Below are 26756 nucleotides of genomic sequence, written 5' to 3' on the forward strand. Positions count from 1 at the left end.
ACAGACTGGTTTCACTGACAGGGATCACAGGTATGGTCCAACACAACGTGTGTGTTTCTGACATTCATTTAAGACTTGAGATGACATTGAGATGAAACACAATGAACACTAAGATGACAGTTAAGTCAAGCACAGCTTCTTTTCTACATATGTTTTCTAAACATCCAGTCTATCAGAAAGTTCTGCTTGAAGTAACAGGAAGATACCCCTTCTGGAGAGTTGTGTTTTATGTTGGAGAGTTAGGGTTTATTTTTCTGTGTCTCTCTTTCAGAAGTCTATGTACAATTTCAGACTTTTTCATTGCAAGATGATAATGATGGCTCTGTTCAAGGTAAAGCATCAATAAATCAGAATAAAAAAACAAGTGCCAGTGACTGCAGCAGAGGTGAGGGAAGGGATGAGGAGACAGAGCTGCCTCAGCAGGCAGATACATCAGGAACATAGCTTGCAAAAGGGGATGCAACAATGAGGTCCCACATGGCCCAGCTTGGGAGCAAATGTCCCGGAGGTAGGGCATGGGATTCTGTCCTGGTCAAGAATCCATGTGTATTCAGATGAAGATATGCACGGGATAAACCTGCTCCTGTTGACACATAAATTGCTTTTTAACTCCATGAGAATATATCTGATTCCCATGGAATTTTGGAGTTGGAATAAAAAAATATGGCTGGCAAGTTGGCTGAAGTTTCTGGCCTTCATGTGGTTGGACTGAAGACCGAATAAGACCCCCTCTTAAAGATACACACAGGAAAAGAGTGACCACAGTTTTACTTCCTGGTGCCAGAAATTTAGGTATGCTTTGGTTTTCCCTGCAGGTACTCACTCCATGCTTATGAAGGAAGCAAAGCATAGCAGTGAGAGAAGTAAAAATTAATAAGAAGATAAATCTTTTTGAATAGTTAATAATCTGAGATTTCAAAAATTGTCAAATCTCTCCCCTCAAAACAAATAAGCTTTGCAAGTTATCATTACTCCAGAGCCACAGTTGTTTTGCATTATTATCTCCCAAAAGAATGATTTCCCTCTATATTCAGTCTCTCCTTGGCTTCAGTTTATCACTCCTTTCCAAATACACACATCAGTCAAAAGAGGCAAAAAGAAAAGGTATACTTCAGAGATTCCTTTATTTTGTAGTCTTAAAATTTCTTATATTCATTATTTTAAAAATCTGGATTCATGTGATATGAATTTGGTTTTGAACATGTTTCAGGCCATTGGGAGGGGCTGAAGTTGCAGAGAGCTGTAAGCTTCCTTGAGCTGCCTAAAACAAAATCTGCAGGAGTTGCCATGAGGTGCTCAAAGGACTTTGTTACTGCTTGAAACCTGACTGCTAATTTTGATGCATTTCGAGGAACTCCTGCCTGTATGGTATGTTTATTTACATGATCATCCCAGGAGAACTCTGCCCCTGTTCAAAGCACAACTCACACATAATATTTTTCCTAAATAAAAGCACAACTCATAGAGGGATCATACCAGAATAATTACAGCTGTGTTTCAATGGCATGCAAGCAGATAAGGAACACGAGTTAAAGGACTAAAGCTTTATTTTATCTAAAAAATAGAATTGTTTATCCAGGCCAGCTATACAAATTGTTTACCACATCTCTCTGTGGTAAACAATTTGTGTAGCTGGCCTGGATAAACAATTCTATTTTGTAAAATGATCTTTTCTTATTACTGAAAGATTTTAACTGGGGATAGTTACTTAGTTTTATGATCCAGAAGAGAGCCTCTTGATTCTCAGTTTAAATCCTGGTGGGAAACAAACTTCTCATGATCAGGTGGGTATCAGCCCACAGGTGCTAATCATAGAATAGGACAAAGAGGGGTCTGTGTTCCGTGTGCTCTCAAAGTGGAAATTTCTCTCTGAATTAGTTCTTAACCTCTCCATGTCCCAAAAGTGCTGATGAGGCTCTTTACAGACAGTTAAAAATGAATTTGTGCCCATATGCCCTGTTCCTCATGGGGGCTTCAACTACCCCAACACCTTTTGGAGAGACAATAGCAATGCATAACTAATCCAGGAGATTCCTGGAATGCTGTGATGATAACTTCTTTCTACAGGTGATAGAGGAGCCAAGGAGAGGAGGTGCTGTGCTGGATCTTGTGCTCACCAGCAAGGAGCGACTGGTGGGAAATGTGAAGCTCGAGGGCAGCCTTGACTGCAAGGACCATGAAACGGAGTTTGAGATCGTTAGGAAAGCAGGGAAGGTGCACGGAAAGCTCACTACCCTGGCCTTCAGGAGAGCAGCCTTTGGCCTCCTCAGGGATCTGCTTGGTTGAGTACCATAGAATAAAACCCTGCAGAGAGGAGGTGCCCAGAAAAGCTGGTTGGTATTAAAGGATCACCTTCTCCATTCTCAGGAATGATTATCCCCATGAAGAGAAAGCCTGGTAAATATACCAGTAGGTCTGTGTGGATGAACAGGCATCTCCTCGACAAACTCAGACACGAAAAAAAAGCCTATGGAGGGTGAGAGCAAGGACAAGTGGTGAAAGCAATTCCTCCAGGTGAGGAATAAAAAGGGATTGTTCAAGAAGCCAGGGATGAGATCAGGAAAGCTAAAGTCCTGATGGACTTTAATAGGGCCAGAGACATCAAAGGCAACACAAAAGGCTTCTAGAGATGTGTTGGTGATAAACAGAAACCTAGGGAAATTTTTCAGTCTCTCCAGAAAGAAAAAGAATACCTGGTTACCTGGAAAATGGAGAAGGCTGAGGTGCTTAATAACTTTTTTGCCTCAGCCTTCACCAGCAAATGTGCCAAACAGACTGCCTGAGATGCAGAAGGCAAAGGCAGAGACTGGGAGAATGTAAAACCACTCATTGTAGTAGAACAGCTAAGGAACCCGAAGGTGCACAAGTCCATGGGATCTGATGAGAGGGCTGGTTGAAGAGGCGGCTACTTGAGAAATTACGGAAAACTTACAGTTGTCAGTGACTGGAAAAGTGGACACATATCCTCGGTTTTTAAAAAGGAAAAAAAGAAGACTGTGCAATAACAGGCCAATCACTCCCATCAGCGCCTGGCAAGATCATGGAGCAGGATCCTTCTGGAAACTATGCTAAGCCACATGAAAAACAAGATGATTGGTGACAGCTAACATGGCCTCATTAAGGGAAAATCATGCTTGACAGATTTGGTAGCCTTCTATGATGAAGCCATAAATCATTGCTGGATAAGGGAACAGCAACAGATGTCATCTTCCTGGGCTTGTGCAAGGCATTTAACGCTGTTCTACATGACATCCTTACCTCTAAACTAGGTTTTGGGGAATATTGCACTGACCATGTAGGGAATGGAGACTGTATGACACTATCAAACATTTTTTTTGTGCTTGGCTTAGTTGCCATTTGGTTAAAGGATTAATTTACTTGAAAATCATAAAGGGATTTGTTGTAAAGAAATAACAAAATTCCTTCATTTGCAAAAGTTATTTCTTTTTTCCCACGATGTTGTACATATATCAAGAGAGAGACAGACATATCTATTTTCTGACAGCAATTCTTTTAAGAATAGATTAAATTTGGGACAGTGATATAACTGGAACCATAAAATTGAAATTTATTTACAGATAAGATAGTTTCAGCTAAAACTATACCCTAACAAAATCTCTATAAGATCTCTACAAGAATGTGAAAAGGCTTTTCTTTTCTTGAGAGTAAAGATATAATTATGTTTTAGATTGTGCTCATGAACTACAGTCTTTAAGAAGCAGATCTTAAAAGAAATAAGTCCCTAATATTTACACTATTCCAGAACTAATATAACTGTGGAAAATGGATTTATTGCAGTTGTAATACTTAAAGTAACAGAATAGAAGTAATTTTTCATTTAATTAGGAGGTTTTGTTTATTTTGTTTATTTTATTACCATTGGCCACCAAACAGAGCACCAGACAGTAAACAATAATAGAAATTCTATTGAACTAATAAAGGAGGCAGTCAGATTTTGGAAGAAACACTCCTATTCTGGAGTTTATTCAAAACAGTAAATATCTCTGGTAAAACAGGTCTGTCCAACTGCTGCCTAGCTGAACAAGTTCTTAAAAGGAGTTATTGCTTGGAGGTTGTATTCCCCAGTTCTACTAATCAATCAAAATAAATTTCAGTCTTTCTCCAGAAACCAAATAATTTTGATGGATACAGCACAAAATATGTTTGGTGTAAGGTGAATTTTGACCACTTCTCTGATTTTAAACGATAGAAGCTGGTCACACCTCCAGTTCCCATGGAGGTGTGATGCCCCTTTCGTAGGCATATGGCCAACAAACTGCTGAGGCATGAAGTTTAAACTTTATCTATTGTTAAACCACAACAACTACAACAACAAAATTACAACTCTATCTGCCAACCTTGTGTTATATGGGAGAAAAAATATTATTTTCATATTAAGGACTGGAGTAGATGTGAGGTTAGGGGAGCTCTTGTAAATGGACTCTTATTAGATCAAAAGAGCATGTTCAATCTCAAAAAATGGGGCTTCAAAGCATCTTTATACCTGTCCCAATACCTAGGGCCTTTCCAATGAAGGCACCCGATTGTAATGTAGAGAAGTACACCTCCGGCCTTCAACAGAGAGCCCCAATGGCCCCAAGGTACTACACAGTCAGTCTGTGCTCACCAATGTCTTCCCTTTGCAGTGATTCACAGAAGAGAGGACATGGTTTCACTGTCAGCAAAAAGGGAATCCAGTTTTTAGAGCCTATACGACCCTAGACTCTCTGCTACTCCAGAGTTTCACATTTGAAAGGCTTTACTTGAGTATATCTGAATCTCACATAGACCACTAATAGCTGAGCTACACTTTTGTTCTGATGTCCCCAGCACTGGCCTCATACTCAGGAGCCTTTGTAACGTGTTGCCAAAGCCTTGCTCACGTTCAGGGGTGACTTTTACCCGGTCTAGTGTGTGCCGGGTTGCTCTGCCTAAAGCAGTGGGACAGCACCTGCTGCTGCCTTATTTTCAGCCAGATAAGTAACAAGGGAAAAACAAATGAAGTGGTAGTAAAGTCATTTCGTCAGGGGTCTAATTGGCATCAGCAACTTGAAAACTGCAGGCAATCAGTGTAAACATTTGGAATAAATTATTTCTATTAGATATTTTTCCAATGTGAATAAAATTTTCTGAAATTAACAGAAACCCTGTGGCTTTCAGAACCTTTATTAGGTAACCAAACATGCTATTTTACACAGTGCATTTTAAAAAGAAAATTACTCTGACATTGCACAAAAAACGAAGCAAACCCATTGAATACTGGCATGAATGTCTTTGTGTGAATTCAAGCTGTTATGCTTGTGGGATCAACCCAGATACTGCAGACACAGGATTAACCCAGATTTCATTTTCAAAGGTTTCTTCACAGCAGATTTTAATGAACACTGATATGAAATCCTTACACTCTATATGGACATCAACAGCCTCACAGCATTTTGAATAAATACAGGGGTTTCCTAGGAAAGCCTGGTCTTTTAACCTGGATGTATGCCTTGCACAGAATTAGATGAAATTCACATAATTCGGGAAATGAATTGTGTTCTACTTAGCACTCTGAGGGAAAATAGATGCACTTATTTTGGTCTGGTGTGTCAGACTGGGGAGCCATATCAGACTGAGGGACTATATTCATATCAGACTTGGAGCCCCTGCCTTGGAGGGGCTGAGGACAAGGAGGGTGAAGCGAGGGAGAGCACTAGGGAGGTGGCAGGGGCATACACAGTTTTGCAAATGAGCAAATCAAACTGGCAGGTGAAATAAAATGTTGGTCAGCACTTCACTAAGCAACCAGAACACTGAATGATGTATGAAACAAAAATGCAGTTTTCTTCATCTGTCTCCAAAGAGAAACAGAAACACTACCAGCCAGTGCCTCTATCTCCATTTTTAAACATGTTTATTATTTTAGGAAGGTTCTAGCAGCAATGAGGATGAAATCTGCAATCCCAGTTAGACTTCTGCTATCACCTCATTCAGATCTCCCATCAGACAGTTGCTTGGTGGTACAGGCAGCTCGTAGAGCAGCAGTCACCATGACCACTCCTGTAAAAGCACCACAGTTTTCCTCTGGTGACAAGTGATGACACTGAATAGAGAGGTAGTGTAGATTTTATCATACCCTGATGCTCACTCTCGCACACAGCATTACAGACCTTAAGTCTGGCTGTGATTTTAGCTGAAAAAGCTGCCATTTTAAATGTCTCTGCCATTAAATTTCTGTGTCCTGATCTCTCATTAGCGTCCTCTATGATTACTGCTCTTGCTCCAGCCTGTGGGTTAAAAAATAAAGGGACACAGCTATTTTTCATGTATGCCTCTGAAAAAATCCATGCAGCAAAAATGAACCTCCTCTGGTGGCAATCAACATAGCAGGGCTGCAGTCAATGCCAGTCTACATCAGCTGAGGGGCTGATCCCACTGCACCACCTTAAGGGATTTTACTTCTCCTAGGGATGATGATAAAACATAGAAACAGCTACATCAAAGTAAAACAGATGAAGCAGAAAATTGACAGAACTGTCTATCCAAAAGGCTCCATTTAAAGAATTTCACAAAGAATCATAATGCAGTTAGCTTGGAAACAGTTAACATGCTAAAAGGAGTCATCAGCTTGGTAGCAAAAAGGAAAAAAACAAGCATCATGAAGGTACTGGAAGAGTACTGCACTGCTATGCTGCAGCATCCTATAGTTATCTGAAAAAATTCTCCCCTGCCTGTATTCAATGGAAGCCTGAGCAAAATGGCAATTCCTGTTGCCCCACAGAAATGCAATCCCATCTTTGACTGGAAACACCAATGTTTGACATCCACAGACTGGTGGTAAACTTGATTGGGGCATTTATGTAGGCTGATATCAATTACTTGGACTTAATTGCATTGTGTTTACCAGAAAAAGAGGAATAAATTGCAGAACATGACTGCAGGGTCTTGGAGAGGCAGGAGAATTATCCTGCTTGTAGCATAACTTGCAGTGTGGTCTACAAGTGCATGTGTGTGCACAGATATTCTGCACACCATCTCCTGATGCAGGTGCACTGTTCAAACACGTACACACACACACACACACATACAGACATTTATTCCACAAACAACCTAAATATCTTAATTCTAAAAACACAGCTCAGCTCATTTGCTGTGAGGATAAACTGTCCAGTTCTAGTAATCTTTCTCAGATATTTTAATCACTGAAATTCCTCAGGCTCCCCTACTGAACTAATATAGCAAGATCTGACCCACAAATTCTCACTGGTTACAAAAAGATCACATGTATGTTTTTGTTCTTATCTTCGCTATGCACAAATATGCTTCTGACAGGAAGGATAAGCAATAGAAACAGAAAGGATGGCTTTCAAATGATGCTATCTGCAGCTGTCATGGAGACCAACAGGGACTGGGATTGCTCGGCACCCTGTTAAATATCAAGGCGCCTCTCCATGTAGATACACACATATGCATCAACACCTTCTCTGCATGTACATACATGCCAATTTTATTATGCTATGCACACCTAATAATATCATCCTACAATGAAATCTTTCCACACATACACAGATGCACGCTAGCTAACACTCCTTCTGCAATGCACACACACAAAACCTAACAGGCACCAGAGAAATCCAACACAGCTCTGCAGGCAGAAAGTGCTGGCTGAAGCCATGCAGTGCACACCCAAGCCACAGCGATTGGTGTCTCATCATTATGTATAATAAATAACAGCATTTAATAATGTCAGCACTGTTGTGCTGCCTGCACTTACACCCTCCCGACTCCATGCTCCTAAACTGTTTAAACAACATGGTCCTGTGCATGAAACACACGGAATGAAAAGCAGGCAGGACATGATCACTGCAAGAGATAGGCTCCGGCAGTGAAAGCTGCTTCATGTCAGAGGGGGCTTTTCCTAGCTTTCAGACGTGTGATCTGCATGTCTAATAATGAACAGATTTAGTCAATCCATCATTTCTGGCATCAGTCCCTTACCTTGAAATGCTGCAGCTGAAGTATCTGGTCCTCAAGCTGTTGTCTCTTGCCTTCTATTTCTGTCTGCCTTTTCCTTTTCTCCTTGGAAAAATAATTTTGAGAGAAAGAGAGAGAGAGAGGGAGAGAGAGGGGAAGAGAGAGAGAGAGAGAGAGAGAGAGGGAGAGATATCTCGTCAGAGAAATGGAGGCTTTAAGGGTAGCAGATTCGTAACAGCATGTAAGCAGTCAAACACATCTGTACAGATGTCACCAGTCCCATTTCACCTGCTCCTCTGCCTGCTGGTATGCAAACAGCAGCGTCCTGGGAAGATGCCAGCCCCAGACTGCCTGGTTACTTGCCAGTAGGAGAAATTCTCCTCGCTTGCTCCCAGCAGCCGGAGCAGCAACAGTGCACAGTCCCAGAGGAGGGGAGAAAACAGGCATAACAGCTAAGAGAGAAGTTAAAGGGACAAAGATGTGATTTTCCATTTGACATGCTGGGGCCAAAACCATGGATACTGGGGTGCACTCTTGTGACAGCAAGATGTCACAAAAGCAGGGGTGGCATCATGGAGGAAGAGAGCAGTCTGCAGACCTCATTTTTCCCCAGCAGGGTTGGTGGTAAGGCTTTCCCTAGACTCAATGGGGGAAGATGTTTCAGCAAGATTGCTGGGATTTACATCCAAAGTAAATGGGATTGGTAACGTCCAGCTGTCTGTGTTTAATATTCAAGTCACCAGCACATGCCAGCAGCTGGCCCTTACCAGCTCCCTAAGCTGGAGTGACCGAGTGGTGCCAAGGACAGCAGAGTCCTGTGCACAGCTGAGCTGCTACAGCCCCGCTCATTGCCACTCGCCTGTGCCCAGGCTGCCCCTTCAGCAGGCAGCAGACTCTCTCAGGTGTTTCAAGAGGAGAATGACCTGCTTTTTCCCCCTGCAACACCTTCCTCTTAAGCAGGTAAACTCTCTGCTTTTGTCAGCCTTCTGCACCTTCTTGGGAGCATTTCTCCTCATCCATCCATCCATCCATCCATCCATCCATCCATCCATCCATCCATCCATCCATCCATCCATCCATCCATCCATCCATCCATCCATCCATCCATCCATCCCCATCCTGGACAAGGTTCCCTCTCCTCAAGACCTTTTCTCATTTTAGATTTTGCAGCCAAGACAGAAATACTGAGTAATAAATGAAGGCAGTCAGCCTCTGTTTTTACTGGAACAACAGTTTTTATTTCTTATCAGCAAACCTATGTTTTTTTTGTTATTTAAATATTTCAGTAACTGTAAGGTTGGGTTTGAAAACATTTGGGGACTCCTTAAATCCACAAAATAGTTTTTTTACTTATTTCTAAGTGTCCCACTGATGCTCTGGGAATTCTCTGCTTTCCAGGGATTTCAAGCCTTCATGCCTCATCCTTAAGAGTATATGATAAGATTCTGCCTGTGCAGAATTAATCATCCTTATGTTGGATGTCAAACAAGGCATTTTGGGAGGGAAACATTACTTTTACAAGGAAGATCAGGAAACTTAAAACAAATTATTAGTTAACGTCAAGTTCACTAAAAACAAAGCAAAACATAGAGGCAGAAAACTGCCTGGACCACTTCTGCCAAAGAGCTAGATGCCAGAATGGTGATGGAAAGGCTGGAGTAATGAACCCATAAGAAGCAGAATAGCTAAATGTTGCATACACTAAGCTGTTCTGTAATGTTTTGCACACTCTTACATGCTGATTATTCGTGTATATCTACATTTACACACACAGTCCGCATTGTCTGCAATATGTAAGACTACTGCTGAACAAATATATCCTCATAGAATAGAATCCTAGAATCATGGAACGGTCTGTGTGAGAAGAGACCTGAAAGACCATCTTGTTCCAACCAACCTGCCATGGGCAGAGTCACCTTTCACCAAAACCTGTTGCTCAGGGCCCCATCCAGCCTCACCCTGGACTCTCCCAGGGCACCCAAAACTTTCAGGCAACCTGTTCTAGTACCTCACCACCCTCACAGTAAAGAATTTCTTCCTAACTTCTAATCTAAAGCTACTTTCTTTCAGTTTGAAGCCATTTCCCCTTGTCCTGTCTCTACATGCTCTTGTCAAAAGTCCTCTCCATGTTTCTTGTAGGGTCGTTTCAAGCATGGGTAGGCTGAAATCGGTTCATGCCTTCTCTTTTTCAAACTGAGAAATACCAATTCTCTTAGCCTTTTCCTAGGAGAGCTGCTCCATCCCTCTAATCATCCTGTTGGCTCTCCTCTTGCTCTAACAGATCTGCTGAAGTTGTTACAGAGTAGGAAAATCAGAATTTCCAGTAGCTAAAATGTCACAAACCTTGACATCTCACTGGTCACACACACAGAAGACAGTTTTCATTTATGCACGTACAGGCATACAGAATTTTTGTGCACCTTTAAAAATCCTTCTGATAAAGAACTGTGATCTGTGGATCATCACTCCTATCCTCCGGTCTGCATTAGCCCTTTCCAAGCTTGAAGTGAATAGGGTATTAGATGGTTATGGGCTTAAAACCCCAATATCATTCAGGGACATTTCTTGCCTTTTTTTTCATTCTGTGATACTAAAAGTATACATGGAGTCTGAAAACCAGAATTTGTTTTGTGTTTTGTCCTTAAACAGCTGGTCAGACATGGACCAGAATAAAGCTGTTCTGAAAGCTGTTGCAGTAATGGCCTAATATTCTTAGAATAAGGATAATTCTGCCCTTTTATTCAAACTGGCCAGGTGAAAAAATATTGGATTTCATATATGTAGGCATTAACACCCCACATTTGACACTCCATAGGCCAGCATAAGAGACACACATCTTCAATCTAGATTGATAAGTGCATCTATACATACATATATATATATATATATATATATACATACATACATACATATGTTTATACATAAGTTTGTATGCACACACACATACACGCACACATATACACACACACATATATATATACACACAAATGTATATGTGTATGTATTCTACCATCCACAAAAAACTTGCCACTAAAATATGTAATAGAAACCACCACTATAGATCCTTTGGCTGGTTGTGTCATGCTGTATAATGGATGTGACAAGAAAGCCTTATAAAAGATAGATGAAAACTCCTTTTCTTTTTGAGAAAGGGAAAGCACTTAGAGTATTTTCCCTGTAGGCAGCAACACAGCAGGCACTAAAATACTTGAACTACTTACTAACTAGTGGATTTCTGTGGAGCTAAATTGGAATATTGCTCACATTTCCATTTCACTGGCATTCAGACAGCCTGAGTGTGTATGCCTTTATCCTCTGATTTTGTACAAGTTATGGCTGAGAAATATGAAAACAAAAGTACTCTTTGCCCCCACCCCGAAAGACTGTGCAAATCAATCAGCTATCAGGGCATTCCGCCTTCAGGCCACTATATCACATTGCATTTAGGTTTATCCCAGTCACTGAAGGTTGGGACTATATGTGTACCTGGTTTATATAAGCAGGTTTTAGAACAGTAGAAGACTGGACTGGATGACAAAAATCCTACAAAACTCATCATGTCAAGGTTTTAGACATGATGTCATCCTTCACTTAAACAGTCCTCTAATTCAGTACTTTACTGAAAATGTGGGATTTGAAGCACATGCTTAACTTGAGCATTGGTTAAAGCACTATTCTATGAGGAACGCAATACATCTTCCTCATTACTTTGTCCATCTTCTCACAGAAAACTTTTTTTCTAGGTATTCCTGCTAAATTACAAATTTCTAAGGGTCCCGGCACCAAGAAAATAAAAGGCTTGCTTTAAACAAAAATGTTTACTCCAGAAAGTGGATTGAAGAGAGGTGGAAAGACTGGAACTAGTTTTATTGTGATTGTGGCATGTTCAAAGGAAAACTCTTGTGTCTTTCTGAGGTGCGCTGCTTTTTTAAGAATACAGATAGTTGTGACAGATAGTTACCCTTCCAAAATGGTAGAGGAGTTCCATTTGGGAGGTAGTCTCAGGGCACTCTGAATATTTGAGATATTAATGAGCAAAACAGGATTTAACCTTTGCATCTCTCACTTCACCAAATTACAGGGAAAATGAGAAAGCTAAAATACTTTTTTTCCCCCCACTCAGATCTACAGGATGGGAAAAGAACAGAGGTCAAACAGGAAGTCGACTCATGTTGTGGAAAAATGAGATTTGTATTCAGGCATTCATACATGGATGTGCAACCTGTATTATTTATTTATTTTAGTTTATAATAAATTTATATCCAAGAAAGTAGATTTGGAAAGGATTAAATTCTTAGCACTAAAGTTGGTCAGGGGCATCTTCCTACTGCTAAAAACCAAATATATGAGATAGACAGTAAGAATCCTTGCACTTGGAAGAGCAAGAGGCATTGGGAGGATCAAATAGAGATCATTAAAATAATGGAAAAAGCCAGCAGACATCTCTGCTCACTGTGTTTTCCACAGAAAGGAAAAAAGGGCCATCAAGTGAAACAGGATGGGGCAGGTTTGAAGCCAATGCAATGGTCTGCTGTGGAAATCCATGCCTCAGGATGCTGTGGGTTCTAGAATGTGATGGATGTCCCAGGGGAGCCTGGGGACAGTCAAAGAGAAGGAATATTGTGAAGACAGTTTACTACAGAAACTGAAATACACCTGGTTCAGGAAGCCCCTGAACCACATATGATTTTAAGGTCTTCTGCTAAGTTTTTGTAGGTTTTTGTCTTTCTTTCGTTGTTAATCTTAACAACTACTGACTTTTTTGTCTGAATAGTGCATTACATTGATCAAAACAACCTAGAGTTTAGTATCACATTTGTCAAACTTTTTCAGTCAAAACAACTACGACAAGCACAAACTAGTGCCACGAATTACAAAAAACTCAGACCCAAAGCAAGTATAGGATCTTGAAGAAAACAAGTTATACCAAAACTAATCTCTGTAATACTGCAGTCAGAGAATCCTTCATTTTTCCATTACAAAATAATTTTTGTTCTTGTTTATAAATCTGACTGCAGAGTGCGGGAAGTGGTACAGAGATTACTCAGCCCACCAAGCCATAACTGTCTGTGGAGAAACATGCACCTCCACCAATCCTTGGGGCAGTAAAGAGCTGGTAAAGCCCTTTGATCTACTTGCACTGGCAGAATCATCTGATTTCTTTGCTTTAAAGCCAGCTCAGCCCTGTGGAGAAAGCACACCATGAAGCAGCACGGAAGCTAAGTACTATTTGATTGACCTCACTGTGAAAATACAGGCCTAAAATTGATGCCAGGCTAAGGCTCGTGGTACAAGTATCCAAAAGAACATGCTGGGATAAAAGAAAACATCCCCAACTCAACAGAAAATCCAACAGAGGTCATGTGAGCCTTGAGGAGAAGGGTGGCACATCACTGCATCAGTAGTTTCAGAGGTTGAGGTTGTTTTCTTTAATCCCATTAAAATAATCCTGCATGCCAGGCAAGCATCCAGCTTGACACAGAGGTTGTGACAATACAAATGTTGTGACAATGTTTGTCTGTTGTGACAATGCAAAATAAATGCACTTAAAAATGGCACAACTGGAGGAGAACTATAGTCTTCTTAAAAGCAAGGAAAACAGTTACAAAAAACTGTTATCAAAGAATTACATTATTTCTTCAGCAAGAAACTCTTTTCTTTGCTCTGCCCGATTGGTAGATATTATTCCTCCTGTATTTAAAACTCAGATATTTTTAGGGCAGAAAGTGGAGAAGAAAAAAAAATCCAAGCAAAAGAGCTCCTGATCTCTCATTTTTCTATTGCAATTTCAGAGACACAGAGAATTTTGGCAGAACACTCTGGGTTCTGTACAAAATTTCAACCTGCAGTTGTCATAATCCCAAAACTCCGCTCCTCAGGGAAACTGAAACTTTCACAGGGTGGTGGTGGTCACCATTTTCACTGTGGTGACTACATGTCTCTCATAAGTGAAATCAAATCTGTATATTTGTTTCCTCTTTTGCTGTTTGGAGCAACAGTTCACAGGAAAGAAAACATTGAGAGAGACAGGCTACTTTACTCTCTTCTTTTTCTCTTCTGTTTCCCCCCCTTCCCCCCTTCCTCATTCATGCCAGGTCACCTCTTTATTTTCCTCTTGTGCCTGAAAGCAGGAAACTCTCTTGAGACCAACCATCCCTAGCAGTTGCAATGATGCAGCCCAGTATTGGCAGCACTTTGCAGACTCCAGTTGTGAATGTTACCTGCTGGTGTGAACAGCAGGCAGCACAAATCACAGCACCAGAACAGGCAGAACTGAAGCAGAGGCACTCATATCAGAATAAACACACCTCCAAGGATGGTGGCAAGATGGATCATCTCCTTTTGGATCATCAATGCCCACCTTCAATACTTGCTGCCAATTGTCTTGCATGACTATTCTTGGTGAAAATCCTGTTACAGGTAGCCATGCAGACTCTGTTATTGCAAGCTGGGGCTTGTCTGGTTTGTCCTGTTTTGAGCACTGGGAAAAATATATGTTGTTTCCAATTATTGGAAATTACTCTTGCTGCAGCTCCTCTCCTGCCATGCTCCAGATAGAATCAAGCCTTTGCTTGTCTTGAGATCCATTTTTTCTCTGCAATTACATGATCAACAAGACACAAATGTAAGCTACTGGCTTTATTCCCTTAGGCATTTTCCTGCAAGACCCTCTCTGCCCTGGTTCCCTGAAATCCCATGGCCACCTCCCTAAGCTTTGTTTTGCTTGAAACATGAGCGAGGGCCAACTTCCCTGCACTTGTATACTGGAATACAGCTTCTGAACTTAACAGAACTGCACTCTCTGCTTCTGTGTAGCATCTAAAAGACTGACACCCTCCTTCACTCACACTTCTCCTGTGCAGAAGGCTTATTTCTGAAAACACAGAGTCATTATTTCAAGATTCCTAGGTGTCCAAGACCTTGGTAGCCCACCTTACTGGACCACCTTGATACCTAATAGAAGCAAGTTGTATGTTGGAAAGTTCTACATGGGATGCAGGGATAGCAGGATACAGCCTGCTGCTGCAATGATTTTCATTATCTTCAACAAACCTACATACTTTGTGATAAAGCTGTGTCCATTTCCATTACTCCAAGCAAGAAGCAGATGGGTTATCGAGGAATGAACAACAGGAGTTCCCAACTGCACAGATGCAGCAGACAAATGCCTCAGGGGAGCAAATGAAATCCACATAAAAGGTAAGGGCTGGGTTTAGCTCCCTTCCTCATGCCTGCTCTTTCCACAGTTGTACACACAGCAGGAAGAAAAGCTGAGACTGGAGACAAGGTGAACAACTCATGATCAGCTATGCCCTCTACCTCCTCTCTTGTGAAACTGATATAAAACGGAGATTATTGTCACAAGGGTTGACTCTCATTACCCAGACAGCTTGCCACCGCACGCACCAAATGACTTGGCACGTTTGTATTGTATATTAATTCACCAAGTCAGAACCAGGTAACAGAGTAACTAGAAGAGCCTGGAAGTTATGGAAATGCTTTGTTTTTCATATTTTGATCGGGCCCCTGCTAAAGGAAAGGCAGAATTACTTGCAATAAGGTAACTTTCACTGAAACTTTGCATCTCTTTTCCCTACTAGGGAGGGTCAGAGAAGTTACTTGCTAATGAACAAGGTAAGGGTGGTTTGAGAGACCAAGGGTGGCAAAGTGACGTGGGTACCAGCAATCAACCTAAATGTTCTCCCAGTAAAGGAACAAATATTTCTGGTCTGAAGGCCCCTTTATTGATGATTTTTGTCGCCTGCATGCAGAATAACAGTTCTTGTAAAATTTATTTGGTCTACTTCATCTAAGAGTGAAGGCTGATTTTGTACTATATCAAAGGATGAGGTTGTCCTGTGCTGACCTGCTAAAGCAGATAGAATAGCTCTGCTTCCACATGTGTATTGCCCTTAACATAGTGTTCAAGCTTGAGACATGAAATAATCCACTGGTCTGTTTGGGAGATCAGAGGAGGAGTTTGTAACCCCGTAACACTAACTGCAGCTCAGGGCTTTTGAATGATGAACATTTCCTGACTGCCACAAACCCACTACCCACTGCCAATGTCATAGCTGAGACTATCCAAGTCAATACTGTCCAGGAGGAGAAGGGATCATCTTTGGTGAGGACAGCAATTCCCACAAATCTCTAAAGGGCTGCAGCAAAAATTTCAGCTGCTCTGTGCGCTTGTAATTATAGCTCTCTGGTCACTGAAGGAAACCACCATGATGCACACAGACAATGACTGCTTAATTAAAATCACCATGCATCTCAAACAACAAATAAAAGGATGGCACTTTTCCCAGAACAACAGCCCTTACCAAAAACTGATGAACACGGGAAGGAATTTCCTTTTCAAAAATTCCCTCATTAGCAATTTTGAAAGGGGACATAATGGAAAAATGTCTCATTGAGATGGTGAAGTAAAATTATTTGAGGACAAAACATGGTTTCTCTGGTATCCCATAGGGAAATCCCCACTTTGATGGACCAGTAATACTCATTTTTATGCAACTCAGATATTATATGCAAATCTTCCTTTCACTGAATGCTACTGGGTCAGTGGAAACAGCTTCAGGTCTAATGCATGGGCATTTTTGACTGGGCCACCACTATAATGAGTCCTTGAAGTATGAAAAGTTTTAGTGAACTTCCCTGCTTTCCTCCCATTACTGAAGTGAATATGGACTGACACCCAAGATGCTGCTTCCCTTCAGCTGCTGACAGGAAAAAAAGTCTCACTTTCCTGTGCATTTACAATTTGATCGTGAGCGTCAGGCTCTTTAGTGGCTGCTGGGAGGTGACCAGGAGGATCCTTTCTGTGAGATGCAACAATGAAGCAAACAGTTACCACATAAATGTCAGATTCCCACCTTCTATTAATTCCATCAGCACGTCTTCCAGAACTTTGAAGTTTTTACACTAACCCTGAAAATGGGTAAGAGCTAGAGGTTACCTGAGTACAGAAGGAACCTTCTCTGGAAAGAGTCATTCTGCAGAATTATTTCTGGAAAGGGCTCAAAAAACTGTATAGAGCCTGTTAGTATAAATGATGAAATGATTTATCCATTATTCTGGATAATCCTTAATAGCAGTTATAAACGACAGGCAACTACACCTCATTACCTAGTGCCGACTACAGCTAACCTCCAAGATGATACATATAGCTTTCTAGCACTGACCTTCTCCCACTGCAGCCTGAGCTAGATGAAAAATTCTGTCTTCATCTGGCAAATTGCCTTTCTTCCTTAAAATAAGGTGAATTTTCTAGATTATGTCAGGCAGAATAAAATCTGAAACTTCTATTTTCTCTAGACAAACAGCAAAATTCTCAAATAAGCTACATTTTAATAAAGTTTTTTTTTCTGTATTTTTCTTAAAAATATATTTTGGGTAAGGAATGTTAAGCAGACTTTACATTCTCATTCACAAAAGTAGACAATAGGGAGTTTCTTTAGCCTGAGTAGACTATTTGCAGAAAATCAGTTCATTAACTTTCCCTACTCTCATGTTGCTACAAACTGGCTTTGGTTTAAATCCATGCCATTCAATGTCTTTCACATTCAATGTCTGCTGCCGAAAAGAAGAAAGCCAGGACTTGGTCTGTGGGCATAATTTAATCACATTTCCACAGCTTCAAATAAAAGTCTTTTGTTTACCCTCATGCCCCATACACTCCTTAAATACCTCTTTATACTGCCAGTGAGGCTGTTGTAAAGCCTCACTGTAAAGGTAGAAACACCTCTGATTGCAGCTGAATATACAGAGAAATTCCTATACAAGGTTTATCTAGAAATGAAAAATAAATCACAAGGATTTTAAGGCATACAAGCTGAAGCTATGATTGCTTATGCTGGTTTCCCCCTAAGCAAATGTCTTGTGAGGATCTCCATGCATTATTTTTCACTTAGTAAGAACTTAGAAATACCAAGACTGGGATTTAAGTGGAATTTGTTTTCCCTCTTTATACATTTTAATTGCAGATATGACAGGCATGTTCACCTCAAGAAATATAAAACTTCCCCAAGACATAGCACATGAAGTGGGGAGAGGAAATTGGATTTTCTGCAGTGTAAAGGGAACAAACTGGTCTATCTGGTTAGCACAGAGCAATGGCCAGGATCCACAGGGCTACCAGTGCTAATTCTGGTACTTGAATCATATCCAGCTTTTTACTTGTTATTTTCAAAGCACTGGTAGAAAAGACCCAAAAGAAGGAATTAATACATAGAGCTGGGCTTTGTGTTTTGGTCCTTACATTCTGACTGGATTAGCAAATTGTTTCAGAGTCTCAGTGCCTCACATCAGAATATTCTTACTGAGGCTTCCTCCCTTTGCCTTGCACGTGGCAGCTTGCCCGCTGGCCCTGAGGCTTTCGGCACTGACCGATGTGGCATCCCAGCCGATCTCCTCGTGTACCGCGCGGGGATCCTCTGCTGCTGAAAAGCACTTCTCATTTGTAAGATAAAATTATTAGCTCAAACCCCTATCTTTAAGCTTTTGTCCAATCTATGTTGTTAGCTAAGGATACTTATATTGTCTAATGCTCAGAGATCTGATATCATATGTGGCAGTTGTTGGTGTCACAACTACTTTCAGTCCTAACTTCTGTATTCAGGAAGAGTACAATTCTACATTCATGCCTGTATTTACAGAGAAAGGAAAGAAGGAGAGAACGTCCCTTACGAGCACAGTGTGATACAATTCAAAGTCTGAGACTTGCCACCTTCTATCTGCCAGTAGCCTTCCAAACTGGTGATGCTAATGAGACAACACACCAGTTCACAAACCACCATTCTGGCTAAGTTTTCCTTTCTTCCTGAAGCAGCTGTAGAGAGTTGGGTTCCTCTAGCTTTTAGGCTGCTCTGGAGATCTTATACATTTGCACCTTGTGAAGACCCACACAGGTCTGAGAGGGCATGAATGCTCCTCTTCACTTAGGGGGTAACTCCATGGCTGTCACAGAGAATGGTGGAGCTGTTGGACATGCCATTTCTGTCTCCTCTTCAGTCAGGGTAGTCACATTACTTCAACAGAGAACACAGAGACACCATTGACCATAAATGACGAACCTGATCATGACTGAGAGAGTAGATACATCCATGTGCTTGGTAGAAAAGCATGCTGTGATCCAGGCACGCTAAAAATCCTACCCAGCCTTGACCTTGGCATCTTGCCTTTGTAGCACATAAAAGAACTGGCTTCATTTCCAGCTTGCTTCTGGAAAGCTTATTTAATCTGACAGGTGTAAGATCACATGCCTCAACACTGAACCTTAGCAGTATGTGGGTGGAATTATTGCTATGTCATTCCTTTAGGTCAGGCATCCCGACGCTCTCTGTGTGCATGGGAGCAGCTGGGACATTACACTACTTATTGCCTAACAAATTCATCTGCTAGCCTTCTCCCTTCACCATCAAAGGCAAAGACCACCCTGGCAATACAAAAGGACCCTGGCAATACAAAGGGACTCTTGCAATACAAAGGGACCCTCTATGCAGCTTTTCATCACCATCTGGTCACATCAAGTAAGGAGGAACTGGTAAGCACACCAAACCTGTGAAAAGTGCCTGACTGTTCTCCAGGAGCAGATTAGCTGGAGATCCTCAAGGTAGGATGCTCATCACTGCAGGCCACTGGCAGCATGCAGAGGAGTACACAGTGTCAGTCTGCTGTACTGATGGGGGACACCCTAGGCAGAGCAACAGAAAAACACAGCCTGGATCTCACCACCTCAATGCTCATGGTTTGTGGAGATCTGAATAGTTGTCTAGTTTTGAGAATTTCACACTTATCTGACAAACAAACCTGACAGGTTTATAAAACTGTAAACCATTTGAACAGCTTATTAAACAGCAATGGGTGTACCAAAAAACCTAAGACCAAACCATGCAGCTAGCAGAAGAAGCTTCAGGGATGTAGGTTGATTCCTGCCTCTTCCTGCCTGCCTCCTCCAGTCAGAGTAATGTGGCCTCGTCTACTGAATGACATTTACAAGATGTCATGCAGGTGCTGTTTAACTGCCCCTGTGCAACTCCTCTGTCTTTATCTGGGCATTCTGCAGACCTCTGCATAAAGGAGGCCTAACTATTCTATATCAATAGATGTTGAAACCATTCCTTCTTCTTCTTCCATGGAGCATTTCTGTCAGTTTTGCTCTTCCGTTAACTTGAAAATGCATCTCTGCAGCAATTCCTTCTATGAAGCTAGAGGAGGGAGAGGATGCAACTTTTGAGAAGGTACATCCCTTCTCAAAAGTCATATTCCTTCTTCCCTCTACCGTTACTCCATCCGGACATAGCAGAAGAACACATAATTTTGTGCATATGAATGTCCTTAAGGAAGGTCAGATCCTTCTCTGAGGCTGCCTCAGAAGGCTTAGCACACTCCTTAAAGCTTTGTCTTTTTAAAATGGGTAGCTTAGTCACCTCCAGGAATTCAGACAACATAGTCAGTGAATAGTCATCATCTGCTGCAATCTTCAACATGTTGCTGTGCACATCCCTGTAGGTGTCCTTGTTGAAGGATCTCATTTAATTCAGGTCTATGTGAAATGTATGTTTCTCTCTACTCAGCAACTGGATTAAGGTGAAAAATACAGCAAGTTGTTATGGTTTGTAAATTCTGATTTCCTGCAGGAGCTTGTAGAAAAAAACAAAGGTCTCAATTTCCAAGCTGGCAGCACTGTTGAAACCATGACAGAAGCCATGACAGCTTGCAGCAGAGCAGCAGGTTCCAAGGAGTGTACACTACCACCCTGGACTGTAGACTCTCTTCTACCTGGAAGGCATCCAGAAGCGTGATCTCTGACCTTTAATAAGGAAAGACCTTAAGAAAAGTGCTCAAAAGGCAAGAGATGCTTAAGTACATTGGCCTAAAGTGATGCAATACACCACTTAAACTGAAGCTCCTGCCTCTCATGCCACAGTGTAAGGTTACACTGGGAGAATTCAACAGAATATTTGCTCCGTGCTTGCACTAAACTATATCAACAACCATTCTCTATACTCTCTCCATAATAAATCTGGAAGTAAAAAGGTTTCTGAGGTGATGATGCCTTTGCCCTAGCAGAACTAACTCTGCCAGCTTATGAACAGAGATACGTAACTTCCAGATGTGTTACTGGCAAAGGTGGTCAGAGAGTCTGTATTGCATTGACAGAGTGATAATAGTGTATCTTTTTTTACCTAGAAGTAAAGGAAAAAGGAGAGAGGTAAAGGGCCAACAGCTCCCCACCTAGCTTATGAAGGAATTTTCCAGAGTAAGAAAATTCCTCCTATTTTTATTTATTTCAAACCAAGGTAAAATTAGATTTTTAAGCCTTTCTTCACTTTTTAAAGAAAACTACAGGCTTTCCATTTAACTACCTACATCTTCCACACAAATCTGTTTTCACCTTAATGGTTGTGCTGCTCCCTGAAAAACTGGACACCTGCAGAGCCCAAATGGGACACAATTACAGGCTTGGGTATGGTGCTGCACAGAGCTGAGTCACTTGTCTTTGCAGGGACCTGCAGAAGAGCGTGTAAAGCCAACACCCAAGTTCCAATAAGAGAAGACGTACTCAAGACTTTTCTAGGGTTGGCAAGAGAGTCTAGGAGGAGTGCAGGGAATTTATTTCCTGGTACAGAAGACGGGTTGAAAAGTCCCTCTTCTCTGTGCATTAGCACTTATGTGATATGTAATCACTTACCCCTCACTTTAAAGAAATTCAAGAGAAGTTTTTCATAGCCTGAATGTTAGTGGACCTGTCATCCTGCAGAGACAGTAGCTACTGAGTTCTATACAAAATCCATTTCCCATAGCTCAAGTCAGCACCACATTTGGCTGCAAGTCCCCAACAGGCAGGGACCAAATAATTCAAATGAAGAAAGGACTTGGAAGCCTCAGTAAAGTCTGGTCGGAAAGACATTTTAGTTTTTGCTCACAGCTTGGAAGACCAGGATTTGGCTCCAGAAACCATATAAAATATTAAAATATTCACTTTTTGTAAGATCATTTAACAAGAGAAGCATCTCCATCCTTGACCATTCTTGATGATCACTGCTGTTTGTTTGTTGGTCTCTCTTAGTCTCTCAGTCCATGGCAGAAAACACAACCCACTGTATCTTGACTGAGCTTCCAACTGGTCTACCACCAGAGACAGGAAACTTTATTTAGAATGAAAGCTCTTTGTGGAAAATACAGTGTCTGTAATCACACAAAATCTAATAGCAAGAGGTACTAATTCCCACCTAGGATTGTTATGTTGATTGTTGATTATGTTGATTGTTATCTCACAGACAGACATACATACTGTGCACAGGAATTCTGTGCAAACTATATAGATTCCCAAATTCTGAATCCGGACATATTGAAAACTTGCATTTTGTGAATTTTTGTCTCAGATCCTCGGACAGGTATCTTGCACAGATGTAGTGTCATGTTCCTCCAGGAAGGAACAAATGGAACTTACCTCAACTTTGCCCCCTGTCACATTTCACTATGTGAGTACAAGAACAATGGAAGCTCAAGGAAGAGCACACAGTGTTTGTCATTAAGCAATAACTGTACTAACTGTATTCCACCATGCCAGAGACAAACAGACAAATTCAGTATGCTTTCTAACTGTCAGGCATAAAGTTTCTGTGCAGGGACAAATGATTTTCCACAAAGAGCTACTCAGGATTTATAACTTATTCAAATGATTTAAGTTTTTTTTTTCTTTTTTTCTTTTTATTTTTTTCTGTTGAAGGACATGAGTTTGTCGCACTACCAAGCTCTCAGTATAAATGCAAAAGAAAACTTTGAGAGTACTGTCACCAGGATTTTCAAGTGGCTTCACCCATTACCTCTAATATGAACAGAATGAAGTCACTATGTGCACATCCCCAGCTCATACTCTTCCAGTGCATCAGAATAACCTTTACAGCCCACATCACTGATCTGGCAAGCATCTGTCTCTTGCACCACTGAAATCATCTGTAATCTACTTTTGACAAGGGTCAGCTTGCCTGCAAAATCACTGCTCTGCACAGCCCCTAGAAACAACAGATTTTCCCCATCAGAGCAACTAAAATGTTAAAGATGACAAGCTGCAAGATTGGATACATACCACAAAGAAAAGAGGGCACAATACTAAGGTCTTACAGCAAGTTGAGTTTTGCTTGGCATAGCATGCACGGTGCCACTACAATCAGATCACAGCAAGCCAGCTAGTAGTGACAGTATTGAAGCTCCTGTCCCTGAAATGCTGGGTTTTTCCTAGGTATCCCTCCAGTCAAGCAAGGATGAATTGACAGAAGTGCTCCAGTCTGTAGACAGATCACAGTGAATTCACAGGCAAGCAGGTTGCTCAGCAAAAGTGAAAGATGTAGCCTGAAGGGGTGGTGCTACTGATCAGTACAAGCCACTCTGCCTGTGCTCTCCACAGTCCCCTGAAAATCAAATTAACAACTGCCTATTGCCAAGCGGGGTGGGAAGATGGAGACCTCTGTCCCCTTTTTGCATAGCAGATGGCCTGCAAGAGCTTCCAAGATGGACACCTGAAGGTCAGGATGCCATCCAGAGGGACCTTGATAAGCTCAAAAAGTGGGCCCATGGGAATCTCATGAGGTTTAACACGACCACATTGAAAGTGCTGCCTGTGGGTCAGGACACTCCGAATATCAGCACAGGCTGGGGTATGAACAGATGGAGAGCAGCCCTGTGAGCAGGACTGGGGGGTGCTGGTGGGTGAGAGGCTGGGCATGACCCAGCCATGGGCACTCCCAGCCCAGAGAGCCAAACGTGTCCTGGGCTGCATCCAGGGCAGCGTGGGCAGCAGGGCAGGGAGGGGATTCTGCTCCACCTGGAACCTGCATCCAGCTTGGGGGTCCCAGTACAGGAAGGACATGGACCTGATAGAATGTCCAGAGGAGGCCACCAAGATGTTGAGATGGATGGAGCACCTCTCCTGTAGGAAAAGGCTGAGGGAATTGGGATTGCTGAGTCTGGAAAAGAGGAGGCTGCAGGGTGACCTAATTCCAGCCTACCAGTACCTGATGGGATCCTACAAGAAATACAGACAGGGGCTTTTGACAAGAGCATGTAGAAATAGGACAAGGGGGAATGGCTTCAAACCAAAAGACAGTAGCTTTAGACTAGATGGTAGAAAGAAATTCTTTACTGTGAGAAGTTGTCTTGAAGTACTGCATGTCCCATCCCTGGGAGTGTTCAAGGTCAGGCTGGATAGGGCTCTGAGCAACCTATTCTAGTGAAAAGTGTCCCTGGCATGGTGGTTGGGATGAGATGGTCTGTAAGGTCCCTTCCAACCCAAGCCATTCCACCACTCTGTGATTATAAGACTCCCATGAGCATGGGTGAGGGATAGGATGTGCTGGTAACAATCAGTAACATTACAAGCTCTTTCATTACTCTAACGTCTGAAGTGGCAAACTGCTGGGTTCCACTAGAGGATAAAGTGTTTTGTCTGCAAATGGCTACATTTTCTGTGCCTGGGTTTGATGGGAAGGACACTCAACCTGTTGCCACCCTCCAAACAATCCAAACTCAAACTGTCTTCTATGTAGCTTGTACCACCTGAAGGAAGAGTCTGAAGAGAAAAATAGCTTTGAGTCTACTTTCGACAGATGTCATAGAAAGCGTCATAGTATCAAGGAGCTCCTTCTAGAGGTATCTCTACACAAAATCTGGTTTGTGGTTCTATGACTTATATAAGCCTGCTCACCCCTCTGGTGAGCAAAAGCACTCAAAACCATCATTGAAGAAGCACTTTTGTGAAAAGAAGGGAAAAAACACCAAATACTAGAATTAAAGGTACACGTCATAGAAAGAAGATTTTCAACCAAAGGCTAGGAAACCAGCATTTTTTCACCAGGTGCCTCCAGGCCCCAGATTTGCTCTGTTCTGTACTGTGGTACAGCCTTTTCCTTGTATATTTCTTTCTGCCAAAGGCTCCCTTACCCCTCCCTACGGAGGAAGAGTCTCTTCCTCCATAGACATGGCTGTCATGGCCCTTACTTATAAAGGAAAGTTATTTACTCATCATAACTCTGCAAAGCATGCAGTAACTCAGTAGGTTGTCTCTAACAGCTATGAAGAAGAGTAATAGGCAGCTGGAACACAATATAATCTTGTTTGCCACCCACAGAATATATAGTTTTCTCTCCATAATCTACTCCTTTTCTTCAGGAACTTCTACTTCAATGGCAGATTGCCAAGGGACAATCCAGAGGAATTATTTTTTATAAATCATACCTATTCTCCAGTGTTTCAGACATGAATTACAGGAAATTTTTCTGGCATAACAGCTGGTAGCAACAGCTGGATCCCATGTCCCTTCCCTGGAGCAGGAGTGTACCCCATAGCACAACTGGTCATTTAGTTCTAGATAATATCTTGCCAGGCTGTCAACACATGGAAGGCAAAGCAGTAAGAGATTGAGGATTCTCTGCTTTTTTGTACAAGTTATTCTTGTATTGGGAAGTTGCAAACAGTGAGAAGATCTGCTGAGGACTATGATGAAATCTTTTCATCATAGAGCAGCATGGCCAAAGGAAAATATCCTGAGGTATCAATACCACAGAGAATTTGAGCATGAAGGGGAAGCACTCTCTACAGGTTGTCTCCTAAAATTTTATTTAAAAGAAATTCTGATTCCTGGAGTCGTGATTTCTCTTCTGGTCTGCCTTGGGAGCTGCACAATGCTATGCTGTTCCTTGCATGGTAAGGTTTTATGTTAACAAATATAATACAGGCAGAAAAAACCAAGCATAATTTCTTCTTAGTCCTTCCCCACATTATTATTTTTTAGAAACCAATATAATTAAATAGGTTGGAGTAACTGGTAATCCATAGAATCTGCTTCCTACTGGTGATTTATCACTTCTACTATTTTTGAGCACTCTTCTGAGAACTGGAGATATGTTTTGATAAAGATACCATCTCCTAGGCATGGATACAAACAGTGAGTCAGTCTATTCATATTAATGTCACAAGAATGACCACATCCAAGCCAGTATGAGGCAAAGGTCTCTGCAATGCATGTTTTCTGTTTGTTACCAACAATTTATTCTGTTTGCGTGAGACAATTAAGGGACCAGGATAGACTCTCAGGCCATGCATATCACACTTTAATCCTGTTGCCAGGGTTTATGCCTCAAATATGTGCTTTACTGGAAGATGCCTGTTTGTTTTCCTGTAACTAGCTTGGTCAGGGCTGGTTATTCTGTAGATCACACGGCTCACATTCCTCCTGGAAGTCATTTTGAGAGCAGCAATTTTCAGCAGCAATCTCAAATAAAAATTTCCTTAGGCAAAAAAATCCTCGTCCTGCTCTTCTCATCTTAGTGGATGTCTATTTTATGACTTTTTGTGTTTGAGGACCTTAAAGTTTTGCAAATGGTAAAATGGTGGACATTAAAGCAATTTCAAGAACAAAAGAGTCAGTATAGACAAAAAAGACTGTCAAATGCTCTTGGATTGCATACATCTGCTTTAGGACTCACATCTCCAAATAATATTTTTCCTCAACTTATACTTCCCCCTAGTCTTCAGGCAATCCCTTTCCCTAATAAAGCTTACTAATTGAAGAAAAATTACCATGGACAAGGACACATGGCCCTTGAAGAGAAGCATGTAAGAACAGCACATGAAGAACTGATCAAGACATGGCAGATTTCACAGCACCTGTCAATTTTCCCAATGGCCCACGCTATAATTCCTTTATTTAAACGATAATTCCTTTTCCGTATTTATCTCAGTAACACAACTCAGGGCAATGGTTCCTGTGCAGCCTGAAGTTTACCACTTCCTTC

General features: G+C 41.6%; 1 protein-coding gene across 1 annotated transcript in view; it reads right to left on the reverse strand.

Annotated features, from left to right (window-relative positions):
* Positions 1-26756, reverse strand: part of LOC134431793 (PALM2-AKAP2 fusion protein-like) — a 262074-nt gene that overhangs the window by 208175 nt on the left and 27143 nt on the right. The window contains 1 exon segment of the mRNA XM_063179982.1: positions 7981-8061. Within this exon segment, the coding sequence (XP_063036052.1) occupies positions 7981-8061 (81 nt within the window).

This window comes from Melospiza melodia, chromosome Z, assembly GCF_035770615.1.
Source record: "Melospiza melodia melodia isolate bMelMel2 chromosome Z, bMelMel2.pri, whole genome shotgun sequence".
NCBI lineage: Eukaryota > Metazoa > Chordata > Aves > Passeriformes > Passerellidae > Melospiza > Melospiza melodia.